The following is a 22,108-nucleotide window of genomic DNA, read 5'->3' as shown; positions in this document are numbered from 1 at the left end:
CTCCTCTTTCATTTCTAATTTTGTTTATCTGAGCTTTCTCTCTTTTTTTCTTTGTCAGTCTGGCTAGGGGTTTGTCAATTTTACTGATCTCCTCAAAGAATCAGCTCTTTGTTTTATTGATTCTTTCTACTTCCTTTTTTGTTTCGATAGCTTTTATTTCTGCTCTGATTTTTATTATTTCTCTCCTTCTGCTGACTTTGGGCTTTGTTCTTCCTTTTCTAATTCAGTTAGGTGTAATTTGAGATTGCTTATTTGGGATTTTTCTTGTTCATTAAGATGTGCCTGTATTGCAATGAATTTCCCTCTTAATACAGCTTTTGCTGCATCCCATATGAGTTGGTATGGTATGTTACCATTTTCACTTGTCTCCAGATATTTTTGGATTTCTCCTTTAATTTCTGCAATGATCCATTGCTTGTTCAGTAGCATGTTGTTTAGTCTCCACATCTTTGTTCCTTTCTCAGCTTTTTTCTTGTAATTAATTTCTAGCTTTAAAGCATTATGATCAGAAAAGATGCTTGTTATTATTTCAATTTTCTTAAATTAATTGAAACTTGCCTTGTTTCCCAACATATGGTCTATCCTTGAGAATGTTCCATGTGCGCTTGAGAAGAATGTGTATTCTGCTGTTTTTGGATGGAGTGTTCTGTATATGTCTACTAAGTCCAGCTGGTTTAGCTTTTCACTTAATTCCACTGTTTCCTTGTTGATTTTCTGTCTGGATGATCTATCCATTGATGTGAGTGGAATGTTGAGGTCCCCTACTATTATTATGTTATTATTAATGTCTTCTTTTAGGATTATTAGTAGTTGCTTTATGAATTTTTGTGCTCCTCTTTTGGGTGCATAGATATTTATAAGTGTTATTTCTGCTTGATGGAGTGTCCCTTTTTCATTATATACTGCCCCTCTTTGTCTCTCTTTGTCTTATCTTGAAGTCTACTTTGTCTGATAGAAGTAGTGTGACACCTGCTTTCTTTTGTTTGCCATTAGCTTGGAGTATCATCTTCCATCCCTTCACTCTGAGCCTGTGTTTGTCATTGCAGCTGAGATATGTTTCCTGGAGGCAGCATATTTTTGGGTCTTGTTCTTTAATCCATCTTGCCACTCTGTGTCTTTTTATTGGAAAATTCAATCCATTTACGTTTAGGGTGATTATTGATGTATCAGGGCTTAATGCTGTCATTTCATCACTTGTTTTCCTATTTTCCTGCATTTCCTTTGTTTCTCATCCTGTATGTTTTAGTCTGCCCATTGAATTATGTAGTTTTTTATGATGTGTTCCTTTGTTTTCTCCTTATTTATTCTTTGTGTCTCTGTTCTGCTTATTTGTTTAGTGGCTACCCTGAGGTTTGTATTCAGAATCTCATGTATAAGATAGTCCATTTATTGATGGCCTCTTACTGCCTTAATCTAAACTGATTCAGTCTCTTTCCTCCTCCCCTCCTAAGTTGTTTTTCCCATCTCTTATTCCAACTTGTGTTGTGAGTTTGTGGTTAAATAATGGGATTATCTTTGTTTTTGGTGTTTTCCTTCCCTTTAGCTTAATGCTATACTTCAGTATTTGCTTCTTCTTCTGATTCTGTCTACCTGTTTATCTCTTTACTCTGTGTTTTGTGACCCCTTTCTCTCTTATTTTTTTTCAGATATGAGGGACTTCTTGAGGATTTCTTGTAGGGGGTGTCTCATGGCTACAAACTCCCTTAGCTTTTGTTTGTCTGGGAAAGTTTTTATTTTTCCCTCATATCTGAAGGATATTTTTGCTGGATAGAATATTCTTGGCTGAAAATTTTTGTCTTTTAAATATTTGAATTTGTCATTACATTCTCTCCTAGCTTGTAAGGTTTCTGCAGAGAAATCCACTGAAAGCCTGATAGAGGTTCCTTTGTAGGTTATTTTCTTAAGCCTTGCTGCCCTTAGTATTCTTTCTTTGTCATTCATTTTTGCGAGTTTTACTACTATATACCTTGCAGTAGGTCTTTTTACATTGACATATCTAGGAGATCTGGAAGCATCTTCCATACAGATTTCCCTCTCTTTCCCTAGGTTTGGGAAGTTCTCTGCTGTTATTTCTTTGAACACACTTTCTGCTCCATTTTCCTTCTCTTCTCCTTCTTGAATACCTATAATTCTTATGTTGCATTTCCTAATTGAGTTGGATATTTCTCGGAGACTTTCTTCATTTCTTTTTAGTCTTAGTTCTCTTTCCTCTGTCTGGAGCATTTCAACATGTCTATCTTCAATTATGTTGATATGCTCCTCTGTTATGTCCTCTCGAGTGTTCAGGGAATCCATATTTTATTTTATCTCTTCCATTGTGTCTTTCATCTCTAATATTTCTGATTGGTTCTTCTTTATAGTTTCAATCTCTTTTGTGAAGTAGCTCCTGAACTCGTTGAATTGTTTCTCTACATTCTCTTTTACCTCATTCAGTTTTTTGGTGATAGCTATCTTGAATTCATTGTCATTTAGATTACGTATTTCTGTGTCCTCAGGACTGAATTCTGGGTACTTGTTGTTTTCTCTCTGATCTGGAGATTTGATACAGTGTTTAATATTGCTAGAGGAGGTGGGTTGGATCTTATGCATCCTGATGTTATTTGGTTGCAGTTACTGCCTATCGCCGCTGGGTGGGGGTCAAGAGCTGCATATTCTGAGCCCCCTGCCTTCAGCCGAGATTCTAGGCAGTGGAGCAGGTGTGAGGTGGGTTGTGGGAGGGACGCTTTCTCCTGTGTGCTGTCCGGGCTTTCTTGCTCTACTCTCCCTATATCTAGTCTCCTGGGGTGTTGGCTTGATGAGGTCACCCCCCGTGAACGCTCTCACCCCAGTAGAGGTCTTCCCTCCAGCCTCTGCTGGCCCTTGGGGGTCTTTGATGTTCCCATGAACGAACTTCCCCTCCCCTGTTCCTTCCCTCATGGAGCCTCCCACCATCTGGGATCACAGTCTTTATGGGAGGGAGCGAAGTTATCTCTTACCCTGTTCCAGCTCCTCCGAGGGGGACTCCAGCCCCTTTGCTCTCCATCTCATGGCTGCCTGTGTCTTCAATGTTTTTATGTTGTGTTAGGATGTCCTCTGTGGGAGTATGGATGCCCCTTTTCATGGTATGTTGGAGGGGAGAGAGTCCTGGGCAAGTTCATTCCCCCTGATGGTGACTGTACTCTCCTTGATGCTTTCTTAATCTCAGGGGTATTGGCATGGTCAGCAGCGAGATAGGGCATCCTCATTAAAGGGTAGGTTGGATTTTCTTTGCTTGTCCCTGGGAATCCAAATGTGTGTCCTGGCTCTGCTCTGAGGCAGGGATCCAGGTTTGTACCTTTGTAAAGCAAGGTGGGAGTCTTTGCAAAGCACTATTTCATGAGATATCTTTGAGTTTTCTATAGGTGCAGGCTTTTTATTTAACATGGAAAACTTGCCTTATCCAGATAGCATTCCTTGGTGACACACCAGCTTAAATGTGCCCCAGATCAAGAAAGTCCCATAAAGAATATTTTACACTGTATTCCTGTCTGGCTCATAGATTCATACCTATCACCTTGTAGGTGCTTAGTGAATAAGCATAGAACGAATGAGAGATTTCAGTTAAAGCAAAAGGGAGAAATACAGTCACCATGGCAGTTCCCTTTTCAGAAGCTCATATTTGCATTGTCACAGTAGTTATATTGTCTTCTGTGCCCTACCAGATTTTTGTCAGCAGATCTAGTATACATTAAATTATACTTAATCATAGACGGACAGAAGAAATAGCCAGTTGGACCTCTTATATTTTAGTCCTCTCATATGTTTCATATATGGAAACAATAGAGCAGTTCAGCCTGGATGTATACAAACTCCCTTCCCTGTAAGATTGCATAGATGAGAAGTTATTCTCCAGAGGGTCTACTTTGCCTCCCACCAGTAGGTGGAACTGGCGGCTGTGCACGTTTTTGCCTCAGCCAGTCATCATGTTGCTTTAGTACTCTGCCAGATGGGGTGATGTTTGTACCTACGAGTCTCATTAAAAATGTTTCTTATAACCAAATTACAAGTGTCTTTAGATAAAATTTCCAGGATGTTTGGGAAGTAGTAGAAAAAGTTAGAGAACGAAGTTGTCAGCATCTACAATTCTCTTTTGAAAAAACTTTACATGGGTGTAGACACGTTTGTTATTTGATTATTGTCAATTTGTGCTTCCAAAGACTGGAATAATCAACGGGCTTTGGAAACTAATGCCTATTTTTGGCGGAATTCTACTTTTCAATGTTCATAATTGTGCTGTAATTACCTTCTTGCTCTGCTGCTGGCTTTTAGATATGGTTTATACTTGTGGTTTTCTTTTTCTTAGTTTAACTTGCTTAATGGCTGAGGGGGTGGACCTTTAGATGTGGCATGAGAGGATGAGAATTTGATCTCATACTGTGAGAATAGTCCTGCCAAAGTGTTAACAATGTTCAGATTTTTAAAATGAAAAAAAATTCTTTAAATTAGAGATAAATTATAAATAATTGAATTAGATACTGTCATTGCTAAATATTAAATAAATGCTTTTTGACCTTAGGTCATCTTTCTTATTTTTCTCATTTCAATGTTAGTGATTTTTGAGTCTTTTGTCCATTCAAATGGAATTTCATTAATTGAAAACGTTTGTTAAATTTTTAAATATGTCTTTATGTGAATGAAACATCTAAGGGTTTCCAAAGGTAATACAATAGAATGTGACTAAGTGGAAATCAGACATATGAATCAGACCTTTGTGGTGTGCTTGTGTCTTGATTCAGGTTGGTTGAAGACTTTTGAGGACTACTTTAGAGAGAAGACTCGGTTTATTCTTAATAACATGGTCGTCAAGCTGAGTGAAGACTCACGGAGGACATTTATATGGCCCGAGATCTCTTACTTTTCAAGGTGGTGGGATACTATAGATAGTCAGAAGAAGGATGCTGTTAAAAGGTTTGTTTTTAAATTATTTTTTTGAAATTTGGTAAAATTAAACATTAATTTCACAGTGAAAGAAATGTTGAATTTTTAGAAAGTGAAAATTCTTAGCTTTATGTTTGAAACTTAAGATGTTTCTTCACATTCTTTTTTACTTACTTGATTGTGGTTGATCTCTGAAAAAGTGACTTTAAACTTTCCCATTGAAATTCTTATGTTCTAACTTTGTCCCAGAAATGGAATTACTAAGTCAAAAGGGCTTAATATTTTAAAGGTTTTTTGAAGTATATAGTCAAAGTGACCCCTGGAAAGGTTATTTCAGTGTATTCTTCAGTCTTCCATGTAGAAATGTACCAATTTTTCTGCCTATTGGCCAACAATATAATTTTTTCTAAAACTTTGACCAATTTGATGGTTGAAAAATATTTTAACTTACATTTTTGATTAGTGATAATGTTGCATGTTTTCTCGTGTATACAAAGGTTTTTGTGAATTGCTTGACTGTGTACTTTTTCTTACTGATTTGTAAGAAGATTTATACACATCAACCCTTATTTTTCTCAAATTTTTATTTTCTGCTTAATTATTGGTGCTTGCTATATAGACTTTTAACATGCACCTGAAATCCAAACCCATGAACTGAGCCAATGAAGTGAAACATGCTGAACTTAACCACTATGCCATGGGCCTGGCCCCCAGACTTTTAACATTTTTATGTAGTCAAATGTATTAATCTGTTTTCTTGATATTGACCTTACAGTCATATTTTAAAAGGTTTTCCCTAATCTAGAGATCAGATAAATAGTCCTTTTTCCCCATTTCATTTTTTTTATTTTTCTTTTTTCTCCCCAAAGGCCCCCGGTACATAGTTGTATATATTTTTTTAGTTGTGGGGCCTTCTAGTTGTGGCATGTGGTATGCCTCCTCAGCAGGGCTTGATGAGCAGTGCCATGTCCGTGCCCAGGATCCGAACTGGCAAAACCCTGGGCTGCCGAAGCAGAGTGCACAAACTTAACCACTTGGTCATGGGGCTGGCCCCCCTTAGTTTCATTTTTTATTGTTCACTTTTTTTTCGGTGTGGAAGATTTGCCCTGAGCTAACATCTGTGTCACTCTTCCTCCACTTTGTATTTGTGGTGCCTCCACGGAATGGCTGATGAGTGGAGTAGGTCTGCACCCAGGATCTGAACCTGCAAACCCGGCTTCCAAAGCAGAGTGCCCAGAACTTTAACCCCTCTGCCATGGGGCCGGCCCCTGTTCACTTTTTTAAATCCTGAAATGTATTTTTTTAATGTGGCATGGTGGGAGATTTTGTTCCCCATGTCTCCTTCCCCCCTGCTCCCAGAAGTTCAGGGATTATCTTAGCATGAATCACTTTCTTTTATTTATTTAATGTCACATATTCAGTACTTAACTGTTCTAAGCACTTTACAGTGGTAACTGATAATCCTCGCAACAATCCTGTGAAGTAGGAACAGTGACTATCCTCATTTTACAGATAAGGACACTAAGTCATCCAGGGTCACCCAGCTGGGATGTGCCATGCTGGTCAGCCATCCAGTACAGCCTGTCCAGCCCCACAGGCTGTTCCCTCACACGCTGTGCTGTGCTGCATCCCTAAGATTAAAGTAGTCTGTCTTTTTCTACTGATCTGAAGTGTCATCTTTATTGTATTTAAATATGCATTGATTTCTGAGCTTTCTGACCTTTTTCATGGACTTTTCTGTTTGACTATAATTGTTGCAGCTTAATGATATGCTTCATTAACTGACAGTTTAAATCTCTCCTTCTCTTCCTTTATCGAAAAATCCTTTTAATGAATGACCGCTTAATTTTCCCAAAAAGCTTTAGAATTACTTTGTTAAATTCTTCCTATCCTATCAAGAAAACAGAATTTTGATGGAAACTGACACAGACATTTAAAGGTAATTTGGGCAGAATTGGTTTTCCATCATTATCCATCAGACCTTTTTCTTTCCTGCCAGCACACTTCTGGATAGCATGCTTACAAGACTGGCCAGGAACCTGCCATAGCTGCCGGCTCTGGGGGTAGTGGGATGAACCAAGAGTAACTGCCACACCCAAAGGGGTACCACCCTTCCACTCCAGCCAGGTGTGGCCATAGGAACCTGAGTTGTCAGAGTATTCCTCCAATTATTCAAGACAAGCTGGAATTCTAAAATGTTACGTAAAATATCTTGACTTTTTAAATGGAAGTGTTAGCATCTAATTTAGATTGGCACACACATAGAGCCAAACAGAATCCTTGGTTTAGATTGAGCTGCCTCCTAGTTTGCAACCTTTTAAAAATTAAGAACTGTCCTGTAAAACCCTGTGGAACTGATGTTTGTCTTATATTAATTTTTTAACAAAGTTTAAAGATTAAAAAAATATTTTTTATCTGTCTAGATCTGACGTTACTCCTTAAGTACAAATAATGTTTCGCATTTTCTTTTTTTAAAGATTGGCACCTGAGCTAACAACTGTTGCCAATCTTTTTTTTCTTTTTCCTACTTTTTCTTCCCAAATTCCCCTGGTACATAGTTGAGTATTTTTTTTAGCTGTGGGTCCTTCTAGTTGTGGCATGTGGGATGCCACCTCAACATGGCCTGATGGGCGGTGCCATGTCTGCGCCCAGGATCCGAACCTGTGAAACCCTGGGTGGCCAAAGCGGAGCGTGTGAACTTAACCACTCAGCCACAGGGCCGGCTCCCACATTTTCTTAAATTATAATATTATGGAGATTTAACTTAAATTGTTCAGATTTTGTCACAATTGTGGGGTTTTTTTGCTTTCTTATTCCTTTTGGGAATCTGATTTTTTTCTTCATCTTGATTAGATCTTCTGAAGCTTTTATTATTTTTGTTGGTTTTTGCACCCCCTCTCACCCCCAAAAAACTGTTTATATTTTACTGGTTTTTACTCTCGACCTTTCTGCTTTTATCTTGACTAATTCCTTCTGCTTACTCTTAGTGATGCTAAATGGGCCAGTGCATTTATTTTAATAAGGAGCGTGTCTCCATCGATGTATTTGCCTTTTAGCACTGCTCTAACTAGCTTTCACATTTTTATGTTATTTTTTCATTATTGGATTTTTTCCTAAACATTCTGTAAATGTACTTATTGTTTTACTCTTTGACTTGAGTATGTTAGGAAAATTTTCAGTATCCAAGTGCTTTTTTTCCCCAGTTATACTTTAGATGTGAAAAGCTAGTTTTAATGTTTTATAGTCGGAGAGTATGGACTGTGCAATTTTTATTCTTCAGAATTTTTTCAGGTTTTCTTTGTAACTTAATATGTGATCACTGAATGAACCTTCTGCTGGTCCTTAAAAAGAAGGTATTTGTAGCACACAGAGTTTGATGGGTGTCTGCTAATTCAGTATTTTACAATTTCTGTTTTCCTATGTGTATAGTCAATTCTGCTGTAATGCTGCATACTTCTTCCTAAAAACCACTGTATTATGCAGAATTGTTCAATAAAAAACAAAGTTTATGGAAGAAATGAGATTAGGGCACAGCATTCAATAACTTCATTAGTGACGCACGTGAAAAAGATGGGAACCTTGTAAAGATCCTAGTACCGTTTGACACAGGTTAAATGGTTAATAAAGACATAAATGCTACAATACATATGTCAGTTTACCTTGAAAAAGACCTAAAGTTTGCTTTTGGAAGCAGGCGTCAGAAAGGCTGCAGATCGCGAGTTGTTGCAAAATGGTGGAAGGGGGGTTATGGGAAATCTGACAAAAAGTCTTCCAGCGTGTGTGGATGGGAGTGGCTCACGAGACCTGCTGTGCGCACAGGCAGTGAACTGAGGTAGCTGGTAGATCTTCGAGGTGTGTGCCTGTGTCTTGTGTGTTCCTAACTGGCTCAGTTCACCTGGGTGCAGTTTTCTGCCTTCATCTGCTGTTTCTCAGGGGCGAAATTTCACATGAGCAGTGCAAAATTTTCTCCCTAATATAATTAGTCACTTTGGGACAAATTTTTGTTTTTGAAACAAGCCTTTATAGCAGAACTAATTGTACCTATTTTTTGCTACTGTCCCCCTGTCTGCTTCCTTTTATTTTTAGGTGTTTTATCATTTTTTAAATTCAGTACATAAGGATTCATGCCTGATCTTTGTCTACTTCCTTATTAGCTCATTCATTCATTTATTCATTCCTTCTACAGCTGCTTCCTGAACATCTTTTATGGAGGAGGGACTGCAAAGTTTGGGTACCCCTGGGCTGGGTATTTCTTTTTCTTGATTATAAATTGTATCTTTCATCATTGAGAAATTACCGTCTTTTCTCCTTTTAATGACTAAAAGTACTATCACGGACACTCTATTGTTGTTGTTCATTTGTTTGGATTTGCCTAACTGTGCTGCCTTTTTTACTTCAAGGACAGTTAATTTAGAGTGATAGTTCAACTGGCTGGGCACTGGATCCAGGCTGCATGGGTTGAAATCCTGGCAACTCTGTCTGCTGTGTGACTTTGGGCAAGTTACTTAACCTCTCTGTGCTTTATTTGCTTCATTTGTCAAGTGGGGATAATATCAGAACCTACCTTATTTGGTTTTTATGCAGATTGGATAAATACAAATAACGTACTTAGCACAATGCCTGGCATACTTTAAGTCCTTAATAAATATTAGCAACTCTTATTATTTTAACTTTTATTTGCCACTTTGAATATTTCTCTTGGACACTGAATATAGTTTTTAGTTCTAAAGTCATCCTGAGAGTAGAGTCTTCATCTTTTAATAGGAGAATTTAACTATAAAGTTTATATTTTCTATCTTAAAAAAGCTTCCTTATATAATGCTTCAGTGAAGATAACCTTTTACCCCCTCTGCTCAGATGTTTTTAGGATTTTAAAAAATTTTATCCATAAAATTCTATATTTTCACCATATATTTAGGTATAACAAGTTTCCATCTATCAATTCAAGCATTTCTTCAGCTTATGTTTTCTGCTCTTACTGATTAATTGCTGTCTTTATTTCATTTGTTTTAGAATTTAATTATCTAGTTATTGAGTCTCTAGTCTCTCTTTTGCCTCTGCATTTTTATTTTAACATCTTGGTTATATTTACTGCATTTGGGGAGGTTTTTCTCAAGGGTTTTTTCCTCCTCAGACTTAGTTCTCTGTGGTATGGAACTTGTTCTTTTCCGGCTTTCAATGATTGGTTTTAACTGTGTTTTTTTAATTACCCTTTAGTTTTGTGTTTTTTATATTGTTGTCCATAAGTCCAAGTATGTTCCCCCTTTCTTCATCTTTGAGCAATAACGGATGTATCTACACCTGGAATTTGTCCCAAAACAGAGAGTATAACTTGCCTCGAATCCATTCCTTTTCTAACTGAATACTTTGTTTCCCTGCTGTGGGATACTGGCTTGCCAGCATCCATTCCAACCTGCTTTCTTTGTGGGAAATGTTGTGTCACACAAAGAAGTCAGATCCTCCATCTTCCTGGCCTGGGTCAGACAGGCCAGCTACGACCTGAGCTCAGCTAATCAATATATTATTTCCTAGGGTTTGGAATCTTTAGAGTGAAGCAATGGTGGACAGATGGAAGGAAGGGAAACAGATGTGGAGGGAAGGTTGCAGGTCATCGCTCACAGCACTGGTGCATTCACAAGACTTTTCCTGTCCTGTGACGTGGTCCCTGTGGTTCCCATAGCATGGTCCTCATTTTCTTACAGCCCTTATTAAGTCCGGACTTTTAGCCTGTCCTCAATTCTGCGTGCCTTGGAGAGTCTTCCAGTACATTTCCTCTCCAGAGTCAAGAGTGTTACCTGCAAACAAGAAAGCTGTCTGATATATTTCTTCTCAGATGCTTTGTTGGAGAGCCTGATTCTGAAATTTGCATGAGCACCGGAGACCCAGGAGCTGGGGAAGATGCTCAGGTTATGAATGGGACTGGCCAAGGCGGAGAGAGGAGCTGGGGCTGTGGGAAGGTTGAGATCCATGAGTGTCTGCTCTTTATCGGGTGAGGCTGCTCAGCTGGGGCTGGCTTTCTGCATCTAGCTTTCCTTTGTGGCCTGTAAACTAGTGAGAGCTGTGGCCTGTCTGAAGGTGCTGTTTCCCGGAGTGTAGGAAAGAGCCCAGCCACCTCAGAAGGAAACTAGGCTGGCTGCCTGCCGCTTTTGGCAAGGTGACGATGCCGTGCTTGGCTCCCTCCCAGTGCGGCTGCGTAGGGAGCCGCCCTCTGCAGCAGCTGGAGTCTGGGAGTGCAGAGGCTCCTGTAGGATGGGTGCCCTTTGGGGTGAAGGATGGGACTGCCATTAGTGTCTGTCCTAAGACTCAGCTTTGCTTCAGCCCTTGGCCCTCCAAATTGAGGGCTGTAGCCAGAGTCTCTCAGAATCTTCTCTATTTGCGACTTGAGACTCCTTGCTGATTTTCAGACAAGGCCGTTGCAGCTCCGTACTTGTTGAATTCTTATAGTTTCACCTGCACAGTAGCTGTAAGAAATGCCAACAATTTTATGGCATGCGGATGGCCTCCTTCTCCTGATTCTACCTGGATGCAAGTTTTTCCCTCTCCCTTTTTTTTCCCTATTCTGTTGGCCATTTTACTTAGGTTGGACCATGTGAAATTGCTGATATTTGATTACTTTTGATCTCCCAAAGTGGCAATTTCGTGTGATTCAACCCAATATTAAGGATAGAGAATTGTAAGATGTTGAGGGGTGGGAAGGCAAATTAGAATCTAGTATTTGATCCATTGTCTTACTCAAAGTCCTTTTGAAAGCTGCTATTTGGGCAATGGGAAATATTTTGGAGTATAGGCCTGATCCTTGATAATGTCATTTTACTTGAAGAAAAAATTGTTTTATAGCCATATTAGGGCAAATGAGTTTTGCTTCTGCTCAAGCTTTGCTAAAGTTCTCTCCTTTCTAGCTATAACCCTTCACTTTTATTCATTTATTACATTTATCCATGGAACTAGGGTAATGACATTTTTTTTTTCCTTCTTAAACATCACATTCTTGGTGTTCCTTGCCTAAATGAATGTTTTTGGGAAAAACTTAATAGATATATACGTTTGCTTACATTATTTAAAATTCTGAACTTGTACTAAGTGGCATTGCTGATAGAATTTTTTTGACTGCTAATGTAATGCTTATGCAGTGGCTTGTTTTTCCCTTTTTCAAGATGAGTCTATGGATTAAATGTCTGTATCTAAATTTGCAAGCTAGCTGTTGCAGAGCAGAACCTGTTAATTCCAGTAGAGTTCCACGTAAGCTTTTATTGTCCCTGGAGAATACCAATTGATGGCGGTAACTTAACAGAAACATAACTCAAATGATCCCCATAATCTATTCTATCAGTGACTTGTTTGATTCTTGCCCCTCGTGGCAGCAGTATTCAGCTTTGTGAGCTTTTAAAAATGAAAATCTAGTTAAGTAAAGGGAGATCCATGCAAATAACATCTAGCTTTTTAATTTTTTTGTGATTCAAAGTAATTTAATCAATTATAGTCATGGTACCTGCTTGTAACACATATCCAGTGGATTTAAAAGAAACTGCCTTCCGCTAAATCGGCACATTTTCTGTCTACACTTGTTTTGTTTTGAAAATGACTGGTGCATTAACATTCTTTTTACTTTTTAGGCTTCATATTTGAATATTTTTTGGCTAACTGCAGTTAAATACTGCCTGATGTTTATAATACATCAAAATGTGAACCCTCATTCAGAGTCAAGCAGCTGAAATGTTAGCCTTAGCGTTTCCTTTGACTAGCACCCAACATGTTGCATATTCATTTTTCCTCTCTGGGCTCTGAGACATTGGAACCATTTTTACATTGGCATCAGCTCCTGCTATGGAGACCAGGGTTCAGTGGAGAAGCCCACTGAGTGGTTGTAACCTAGAACAGTTTGTGTGATCGCCAAAGTCTTGACCAGCTTCTCTGTGTTGACCTTCTCATATGAAATATGGCTCCAAGTGTGGGCTGGGAGGAAAGGTACCATCACTTAGTAAAGATACTGTATCTTCACCACATTGCTGGGTTTTATTACTTTGCCAAGAATGCAGAGTCTTTATCTCATGTTTCTACCATTCTCTCACATCTTTTTTCCTAGGTTTATATTTCAGTGAGCCTCCGACCCTATCCTCTTAACCGTCTCTGTTCGCTTATTGAAATCAGAGGAATGTTTGAGATTACTTTCTTAAATAATACAGATCCAAACTTACTGTCGTGCATTTTGAGTTTCACTAGGAAAATGTACCTTTAAAGTTTTTATATAGGTTAATTTATTATACATTTTATACAGGTCAGATTTTATGTTATTTGACCAAAGGCTGCTGTAAAATTTGCAGAGCAATGAGAAGTTACAATGTGTTTTATGATGTTCAGAGTAAATGGCAGATTTGGATTGAGTTTGAAGCCTAAAGATACATAGCATTTCATCAAAGGAATCAAAGCAATGCACCAGTGTCTAAAATAACAGCAGTTCTAATAGTTGAAGCAGTGGGGTACATTTATCTTAGCATATATTCCATCCCCACTCCCTCTGGTCCCAGTTCGTCTCCAATGAGGTGGCTTTGCTTTACTTCCAAACTTCTCCTTCACTTCACCTGCTCCCTTCGTCTTTGTGCCACAGATACTGGTGGAAGCAACGAGGGACTTCTCAGCCGCTCTGTCCGTTGGTTACCTCCTTAGTCCTCTGGAAGGATTTCTTTGCAGCACTGACGCTGACCACTCGATTCTCCTTGAAATTCTTTGCTCTCCTGTATTCTGTGCCCAGAGCTCTTTCCCTCCTAGTTCCGTTCCTGCATTGCTGAGCTTTCCTTTTTTTCATCACCTCTGATTTCCACTTCTGCTCTTTCCTAATGTCCCGGTTCTCACCTAGGGCGTAGGGAGCACCCCTGGGTTCTCCTCTTGATTTTGCCTGTTCATCCACACTGTTGTTTTAGTTACCAGGCATTTGGTCTGCTTCCAGACCTAAAGCTCCAACCTCAGGTTCTTTCTTCTTCCCTAGTTAATGGTAATAGTAACAACTAACACTTATTAAGTGCTTACTGTGTACTAGGCATGTTCTAAGCTCTTACATGTATTTATTCCGTCAGTTCTATACCATTCCTATGAATTAAAATCCTTTATTATCCTCATTCTACTGTTGGGGAAACTGAGGCAGAGGTGTTAAGGAACATGCCAAAGGTCCCCCAGCTAGTAAATGTGGTGTGAGGACCAGAGCCAGGCGACTTTGCCCCAGAACCAGTGCCCTTAACCATTGTATGCTCTGCCTTTCCGTCTGCCATTTGAGCCACATCCAGTCAGTCCCTAAGCCTTGTCAGTTCTAATTCTTTGGTATCTCTGCACTCTGGCCCCCAGTTCCATCCCCATTACTCTTGTTTCCTGCACTATGTAAACCTCCAGCTGGTCTTCCTGTTCCCAGCTCTGCCACTTCCAGGTGTCTTCCATTTCCCCAGCAGAGTTAGGTGAATCTGCCCGCTTTGCTTCTTGGCTTTAAAATGCATCAGTGACACTTCAGTGTCAAAAGGTACAGACCAGTCTCCTTTGCCTGGCACATCCAGGCGTTTGCTCTCTGATTCCTCCCTACTTGTCCACCCTGCCTCACACCTTACTCTGAGCCATGCTGAGTCACATGGGTATCCTCAGCCACATGCTATTTCCTGCTTCTTAAGAATTTGCCTTTGAGCTTAGAATATTTTTTCCGTCTGCGCACTGGGTAATTTCAATCCTGCTCATTTTTCAGCGGTCAGCTGAAATATTACCTCATCTCTGAGGCCTTCCCTTATTTATTCCATCTTCCATTCAACAAGTATTTACTGTTCTAGACTCCAGGGATACAGGAGGTGAGCAAGACTGACCTGGCCCCAGCCCTCAGGCTAGAGCAGGGAAGACACGTAATTAAACGCAATATCACAATAAAACATTCCTTCTGTGGAAGCAAGAAGGGGGTCTTGGAAGACTTCCTGAAGTAGTCACTGTTCAAGCTGAAACATGAAAGGTATTTAGAACTAGCCAGTTAAGAAGGGAGTAGCAGAGGGTGAGGAAGGAATTCCAGGTTATGAGATGAGAATTGTGATTATAGGCCAGAGATTAGCAAGAGCATGGCATGTTCAAACACCTGAAAGAGGTTTAATTAGGCTGCAACGGTGTGGGGGAGGGTGTGCATGCAGGGGTGGGATAATGGATGGTTATCAGGGAGATGCAAATTTAAACCACTGCAAGATACTATTCCAAACCCTTTAGAATTGCTAAAATAAAGAAGACTGACAACACCAAGGGTTGGCAAGAATGTGCAGCAGCTGGAACTCTCGTATATTGCTAGTGGGAATGTAAAATGGGGCAACCACTTTCTGAAAAGCCACCAGACAGTTTTCCAAGGTTAAACATACATCATGTGACCCAAGAGCTCCCTCCTAGGAATTTAGCCAAGACACAAAAAGACTTGTGTAGACATTTTCAAAGCAGAATCTTTCATAACTTCAAACGGGAAACAGTTCAAATGTCAACAAGATAATGGATTAAAAAATTGTGGCATATTCGTACAATGGAATACTACTAAGAAATGAAAAATAATAAGTTACTGAAATGGACAGTAATAGGAATGAATCTAACAAACATGTTAAGCAAAAGAAGCCTGACACTGAAGAGTAAATGTTGTGTGATTCCATTTTGTAAAGTCTAAGAGTAGCTAAACCAATCTATTGCGATAGAAATCATAAAGTTAGATTGTCTTTCTTTCTTTTGAGGGGATGAGGTAGGAACTGACTGGAAAGGGGCATGAGGGAACTCTCTGAGTTGATGGAAATAGTCTATATCTTGTTTTGAGTAGTTATTACAAGAATATAAGCAGTTGTCAAAATTTATCTGACTGAACACATGTATATTGTATGTTGTTATACCTCAATTAAAAATGCTTTAAAAAATACGGTACAACCACAGACATAATGATATATGTCTATTAACATGGAAAGATATTTGTGGTATAGTATTAAGTAAAATAAGTTGGTTAAAAAAAAACTGTGCCTACCATAGCCCCTTATGCATTTATAGTAAGATATTGGGTAAATTTTTAAATTTTATTCTTTAACCTCTTATGTATTTTCCACTTTATTTTGAGTGAGCATTTTATTAATTTTATTTTGGGAAAATGAGGTATTATTTAGTATACAGTGAAATATTTAAAATAGATCCTCTGCTTATAATAAAACAACAGAAACTATTAATTGAACCGTCTAATATGAGAAATATTCTTAAGTAAAATTTCTTGACTTTTATGCTATGGTTTTATTAGTTTTCAATACTTATATATAATGCAGTATATAGTTTAGAAAAAAGTTTTCATTTAATTTGTATTTTAATATCAGCCCAAATATATGAAGAGTACACAATGAAAGGTAAGGTACTAAACAACCACTCCTGTCTCCTTATCTTCTAGTTCTTCTCACAGGAGGCAGCCATGGCCAGAGTCTTGTTTATTTTATAGATATACAGGAAAATATATATATATGCATATTGTGCTGATTTTTTTTTTGAGTGAGTCTATTTTTTTATTGTGGTAAAATACTCATAACATAAAATTTACTGTTTTAACAATTTTGTGTGTACCATTCAGTGGCATTAAGTACATTCACGTTATGCAACCATAATCATCATCCATCTCCAAGACTTTTTCGTCTTCAAAACTGAAACTCTGTACCTGTTAAACAATAGCTCCCCATTCCCTTTCACCCCTGCCCCTGGCAACCATCATTCTACTTTTTCTCTATATAAGTTTGACTACTCTAGAAAATAAAAAAATTTAATTAATAAAAATGTTCATATAAATGTAATCATACAATATTTGTCTTGTCATGTCTGGCTTATTTCACTTAGCATAGTGTTGTCAAAGTTCATCCATGTTGAAGCATGTGTCAGTGTTCTCCTTTTCAAGGCAGAATAATATTCCATTGCGTGAATGTGCCATGTTTTGTTTATCCATTCATCCATCAATAGACCTTTGAATTGTTTCTACCTTTTTGCTATTGTGAATAATGCTGCTATGAATAGGGGTGTACACATATCGTTTTGAGTCCTTGCTTTCAGTTCTTTTGCGTATATACCCAGAAGTGGAATTGCTGAATCATATAGTAATTCTAGGTTTAGTTTTTTGCAGAACTCCCATATTCTCCATAGCAGCTGCACCATTTCACATCGCCACCAACAAAGCACAAGATTTCCAGTTACTCCACATCCTCATCAACACCTATTTGCTATTTTTTTGATAATTAACCCTCTTAATGGGTCTTGTACCATGCTTTTTAAATTTCATATATCTTGGAGAACGTTTCAGCAAAGAGGAGCCCCTTTCTTTTTAAAGACTGTATAAAAGTCTATTTAATGAGTGGACCGTTTCTTCCAATTGATGACCATGTAGTTTTATTTCTGATCTTTTACGAATACATAGGGTATATGTTCTATCTTTAGCGTATACAATGCTTTTGTTTATTTTTATACTTTGACAGGTTTTCTGACTTAATTTGAATGAGCATGGATAAAAGTATATAGGCATTTTTCAATTGGATAGTTATTACCAGGAATAGGTGACAATACCTATTTTCATACACCCTTGACATCGCAGTATGTTATACAACTTTTTGATCTTTCCAATTTGATAGGTAAAAGTGGCATCTCATTGAAGTTTTCATTTGAATTTCCTTATGGGTGAGCCAACATTTCATTTTCAGGAGCCAATTGTTTCTGAAATATCTGCTTCATATCCTGCTTCGGCTTTTCCTTTGGGTTATTGTTATTCTTTTCTAATAGGAACAGTGAATGTTAAATGGAGAGAAAGAACCATGTGATTCCTGCCCTCATGAAGCTTACAGTCTACTGAGAGAGACAGTAAACGAGACAACATACAAATGTGAAATTAAATTTTGTGATAAGTGCTATGAAAGAAGTTTTGGGTTTTATGAAATACCGATTTAGGTGGGGTTTGGATGGGAGATGGTGGCCAGGGAAGGCTCCTAATGGATCTGCAAGAACTAGCAGGCAAATATTGGGAGGTAAAACATTCCAGGCAGAGAGACAGCATGGACAGTGAACTGCAAGAAGGAGTATGTTTGGAAAGAATTGAGGAAGAGATGATGAGATCTGTCCCTAATTTTCTATCTGTCCCTCATACGCTAAATCTTTAAAGATAGGCATCAACAATATTCAGAAGCATGTGATGAGTTTCCTCAATTATTATGTGACGGGTTTTAAAACGAATTTTATTTTTACCCTCATATTAGATATTTCCCCTGAAAGGCATATGAGTCAGATAATCTGATAAGCAAATGATTTTAGGCTATTAATTGGTTCATTAGGAGCCTCTGTCTTTTTGAATTTTCCGTTAACTAATTTTTTGAGAATGAAACCCTGTATATCATCTTGTATTATTTCCTATTTCCCCAGATGTATGATTACAAATTCAACTCTTTTTCTCATGTGAAATTAATTTGTGATTCTTTAAAGCTCGCTAAATGATGCATTATTTGTTACTAAGTTTTCTGTAACAATTTCCCCATTAGGGAAAAAAGCTCTTTGAGTCTGTCTTTCTGTGTGTGACTAAATTCCAAATGTGTGATGAGTCTACAGAGGGGAGAAGTGGCACTCAGAGAAAATGATTTGCAGCTTCTTGTGCTTGGCAAAGTAAATTCTTAAGTGTAAATTCTGCATTTTAGGCAAAGTGAGCTGTGACATATATACTCAGCTTAGTTTTGATCAGTTGTTTTCTTAAGCTTTTTATACCAAATGCACAAGCAATGAAATAGTAGAAACATGGAAGTACGTAATGTCTTAACCAGAGGTTACAAGTCAGCAATTTTAAAAAGTGAAACAGGAGTGGTGTTAATTTTGAAAGTCAGTGTCTAGTTTCCTGTGTTCTGGATTTGCTGCATGTATATACTCCTCTCTTTCCTTCTCTTTTTTCTTTTGCTTCTAGATCTCTTGTTTATTAGGAAAAGTATACATGCAAAAAATTTTTTCCAGAAACCAGAGTCTCTTGGCAGAAGCTAAGCAATCGACACTAAGGGGTGGGCACATTGTTTTTGATTTTATGTTCCCCTGTCTATCGCAGAGAAATAGCTCAATTGATGCTTGTTGAGTACTGAATAAATGGAAATACTTGAAAGTACCTGTATTTGTTCTAAGTTACTTTTTCTATAGTTACAGGTATTTCCCATTACTTGATTTTTTTTAAAGAATTATTAAAGTTTTGAATGTACAGTTGCAGTCTGTCTTAATTTTATTTTCATCATTTTGCTGACAATAGCAGTTTTAAATATGGTACTTTTCTGTAGGCTAACATAGCTCTTCTGTTATTGCTTATATTTTTCTGAGTATTTTCTAAGACTGTCACTCCTACTTTTCTTACCTGTTAATATATGTTGACGATCATTGCTGTGCTTTTCCATCATTAGGTCGCATTTTCCTCGTGTTTCTTTGGGCCTTTTTGTTATTCTTTCATTTATCAGGTGCTTCTTAAGTGCTGACTTCGTATGTTCTAGAATTCCAGGGATATACATGGCAAATTTGTGCACTTCTACAGTTTCTGTCTGTGTGTATGGGGAGTTTCTTGGTTTAATTCATTCAAGTGGCAAGTGTTTTTGCGTAATACAGTGAATATTTTATGTCAAAGCAAACCTTCCTACCTGTAAGAATCTTCTGGTTTATAATCTTGTTTTTACCCTTCTTATGTGCGGACTAGGAAAAGCAAGAAGTTCATTGAAATAGGAGTGCTCACTGACCTGATTATTTGCCCAGGTGTCTAGTCATTGGCACATTGCTTCATATTTTAAATCATATTTTCTGTTTTCTTCCTTTAGGTTTTTGTTCTGCCTGATTAGAGAAACTATGCTAAGAACAAGTAAAATCTGTGTTCTTTCTAGTCTGCTATTATGACATCACTTATGCCTGTTGTGACCTACCCATGCAGTTTTCTTAAATACCCATGTGAGCGTGCTATTTCAAAATATCAGTCCTTTGGTTTCCATGACATAATATCTTGGGTTTCTTAAGAGCTTCTTTTAAATTACTCTGATTGGAGCTTTTTAAAAAAAACTATAATCCATTCTTCCCCACTAATTTAATGACTATTTCAATAATATAAAATTTTAAGAATTTCTCAACTTTATATTCTGACCCACTGATGTGTTTATTTCTGAGTAAGTCACAGTTAAATAGCAGCTTTTTTAAAGTGTAAAAACGCCTTATACCAAATGGAAGTGCAGGTTGTTTCTCATTACTCTTTTCTGGAATGTTTCAGGCTATATTCACAGATTTATTGTTTTTATCTTTAACATTTCTTATTGCCTCTATTTCCTCTTACGCTTTCCTTTTCTTGATCCTTGACTGTTTTGATTGTTTTCTCCAGACTTCCCATCCTTTTCTATTTCCTCTTAGTTTCAGTCCCCCAAACTTAATATATATATATATATGTTCTTTTGTGCATGTGAGGAAGATTGGCCCTGAGCTAACATCTGTGCTAGTCTTCCTCTACTTTGTATGTGGGGTGGTTCCACAGCATGGCTGATGAGTGGAATACGTCTGCACCCGGGATCTGAGCCTGTAAACCCCGGGCTGCCGAAGCGGAGTGCATGGAACTCTTACCCACTTGGCCATGGGGCCAGCCCGTAAAACTTAGTTTTTTATATCAGCCTCTTTTCCTAAACTTATTTTTCAGTTAGCTCCTTCTGGGTGTCTCACTGTCATATCAAATAGCCCTGTCCAAATTTATATTTATTACTTCAAAGTGACTTCCCTTCTGAACTGCACTGTGTGTGTATTAACACCACCACCCCACTAGACACCTGGAATTCAAACCCCAAGCCATATGTGCTTTAATCCTTTCTTCTATTTCCAGTCATTTCCTGATTCCCACTGATAACTTTTTCATGAAATATCTCCTCTATCTTCCTCCTCTCCCATGTTTCCTACCACCACTATATTCTAGATCATATCGCCTCATGCCTAGATTATTCAAACTGCTTTCCAGCTGACCCTTCCCTGTCCAATTTATTTTGCATATGTCTGCGAGCTTCATCTAATATAAAAACTTTATGTAATAACTAATTTTAAACTGAGAGGCTCATTCATTCATTCCTCATTGATCTAACAACCATTGGAGTGCCTGTTATATGCCCATCAAGCTTCTCAGGGCTGGGCCTGGAAAAGTGACCACAACAGCGTGTCCTCGTCTCTGCTGTCTTGGAGCTCACCTTCTAATGGTGGCAGGGTGAGGAGGGAGAGAGGGGAGATGTGTCGTGAGTTTTGGTTTGTGATAAATGCTATTGAGTGATAGAGTGTGGGGGTACAGTGGGAGTGATGATTTAGGTTGGGTGGTAAGAGAGACTTCTCTGGATAAGTTATGTTTGAGCTGAGACAATAGGGCATCTGGGTCCAGACAGATTGGGAAAGATAGGAGAGGAGAAAATAAATAGGTAAGAAAATTCTGGAAAACATTTTAATGAGTGGGAGGCTTCTCATGCCTCCCCCAAATTAATAGACAGTATAGTCTTTAAAGTAATCATTTGTGCAGGTAAGACCTCAGTACACATCACAGTAGCATCTCAGACGTCGTGGGGAGGGGGAAGGGGTAGATTATTCACAAATACGTAGTTCAGTGGCCCCCCCCCCATCCATGGGGATATGTTCCAAGACCCCCACTGATGCCTGAAACTGTGGATAGTACTGAACTCTATATATGCTGTGTTCTTTTCACTTAAAGGAGGCGCCTTACAGCTTCTCTTTGGCATATCTGAATTGCCAGTATCACTACTCTTGCTCTTTGGGGCTGTTATTACGTAAAATAAGGGTTACTTGAACCCAGGCACTGCAGGATACTGCGGCAGTCGATCTGATAACCAAGACAACTAATAAGTGACTACTAGGTGGGTAGTATATACAGTGTGGATATGCTGGACAAAGGGATGAATTCACGTCCTGGGTGGAACCGAGAGGGATGGCACGAGATTTCATAATACTATTCAGAACAGTGCACAATTTAAAACTTATGAATGGTTTATTTCCGTAGTTTTCCATTTAATATTTTCCAGACTGTGGTTAACTGCAGGTAACTGAAACTGCAGAAAGCGAAACTTTGGATAAGGAGGGACTACTGTATTTATGATTCTTCACTCAGTTGACTGTTTCTTGGAGTCCATTCATGCCTAAGGGATGGGGATTATGTACCGAAATAAAGCTGACTGATAGA

The 22,108-nt window shown here is 38.3% G+C and overlaps 1 protein-coding gene across 2 annotated transcripts in view; it reads left to right on the top strand.

Annotated features, from left to right (window-relative positions):
• Positions 1 to 22,108, top strand: part of MAN2A1 (mannosidase alpha class 2A member 1) — a 170,237-nt gene that overhangs the window by 45,216 nt on the left and 102,913 nt on the right. For both annotated transcript variants that reach the window (XR_001378333.3, XM_001504585.5), the window contains exon 4: positions 4,755 to 4,926. Coding sequence is in view for 1 of the 2 variants with exons in the window: in XM_001504585.5 (XP_001504635.1) it covers positions 4,755 to 4,926 (172 nt within the window). In the remaining variant the exon portion in view is untranslated. The remainder of the gene's footprint in view (positions 1 to 4,754; positions 4,927 to 22,108) is intronic.

The sequence above is a fragment of the Equus caballus genome, chromosome 14 (genome assembly GCF_041296265.1).
Source record: "Equus caballus isolate H_3958 breed thoroughbred chromosome 14, TB-T2T, whole genome shotgun sequence".
NCBI lineage: Eukaryota > Metazoa > Chordata > Mammalia > Perissodactyla > Equidae > Equus > Equus caballus.
This window is presented reverse-complemented; position numbering and strand designations above follow the sequence as displayed.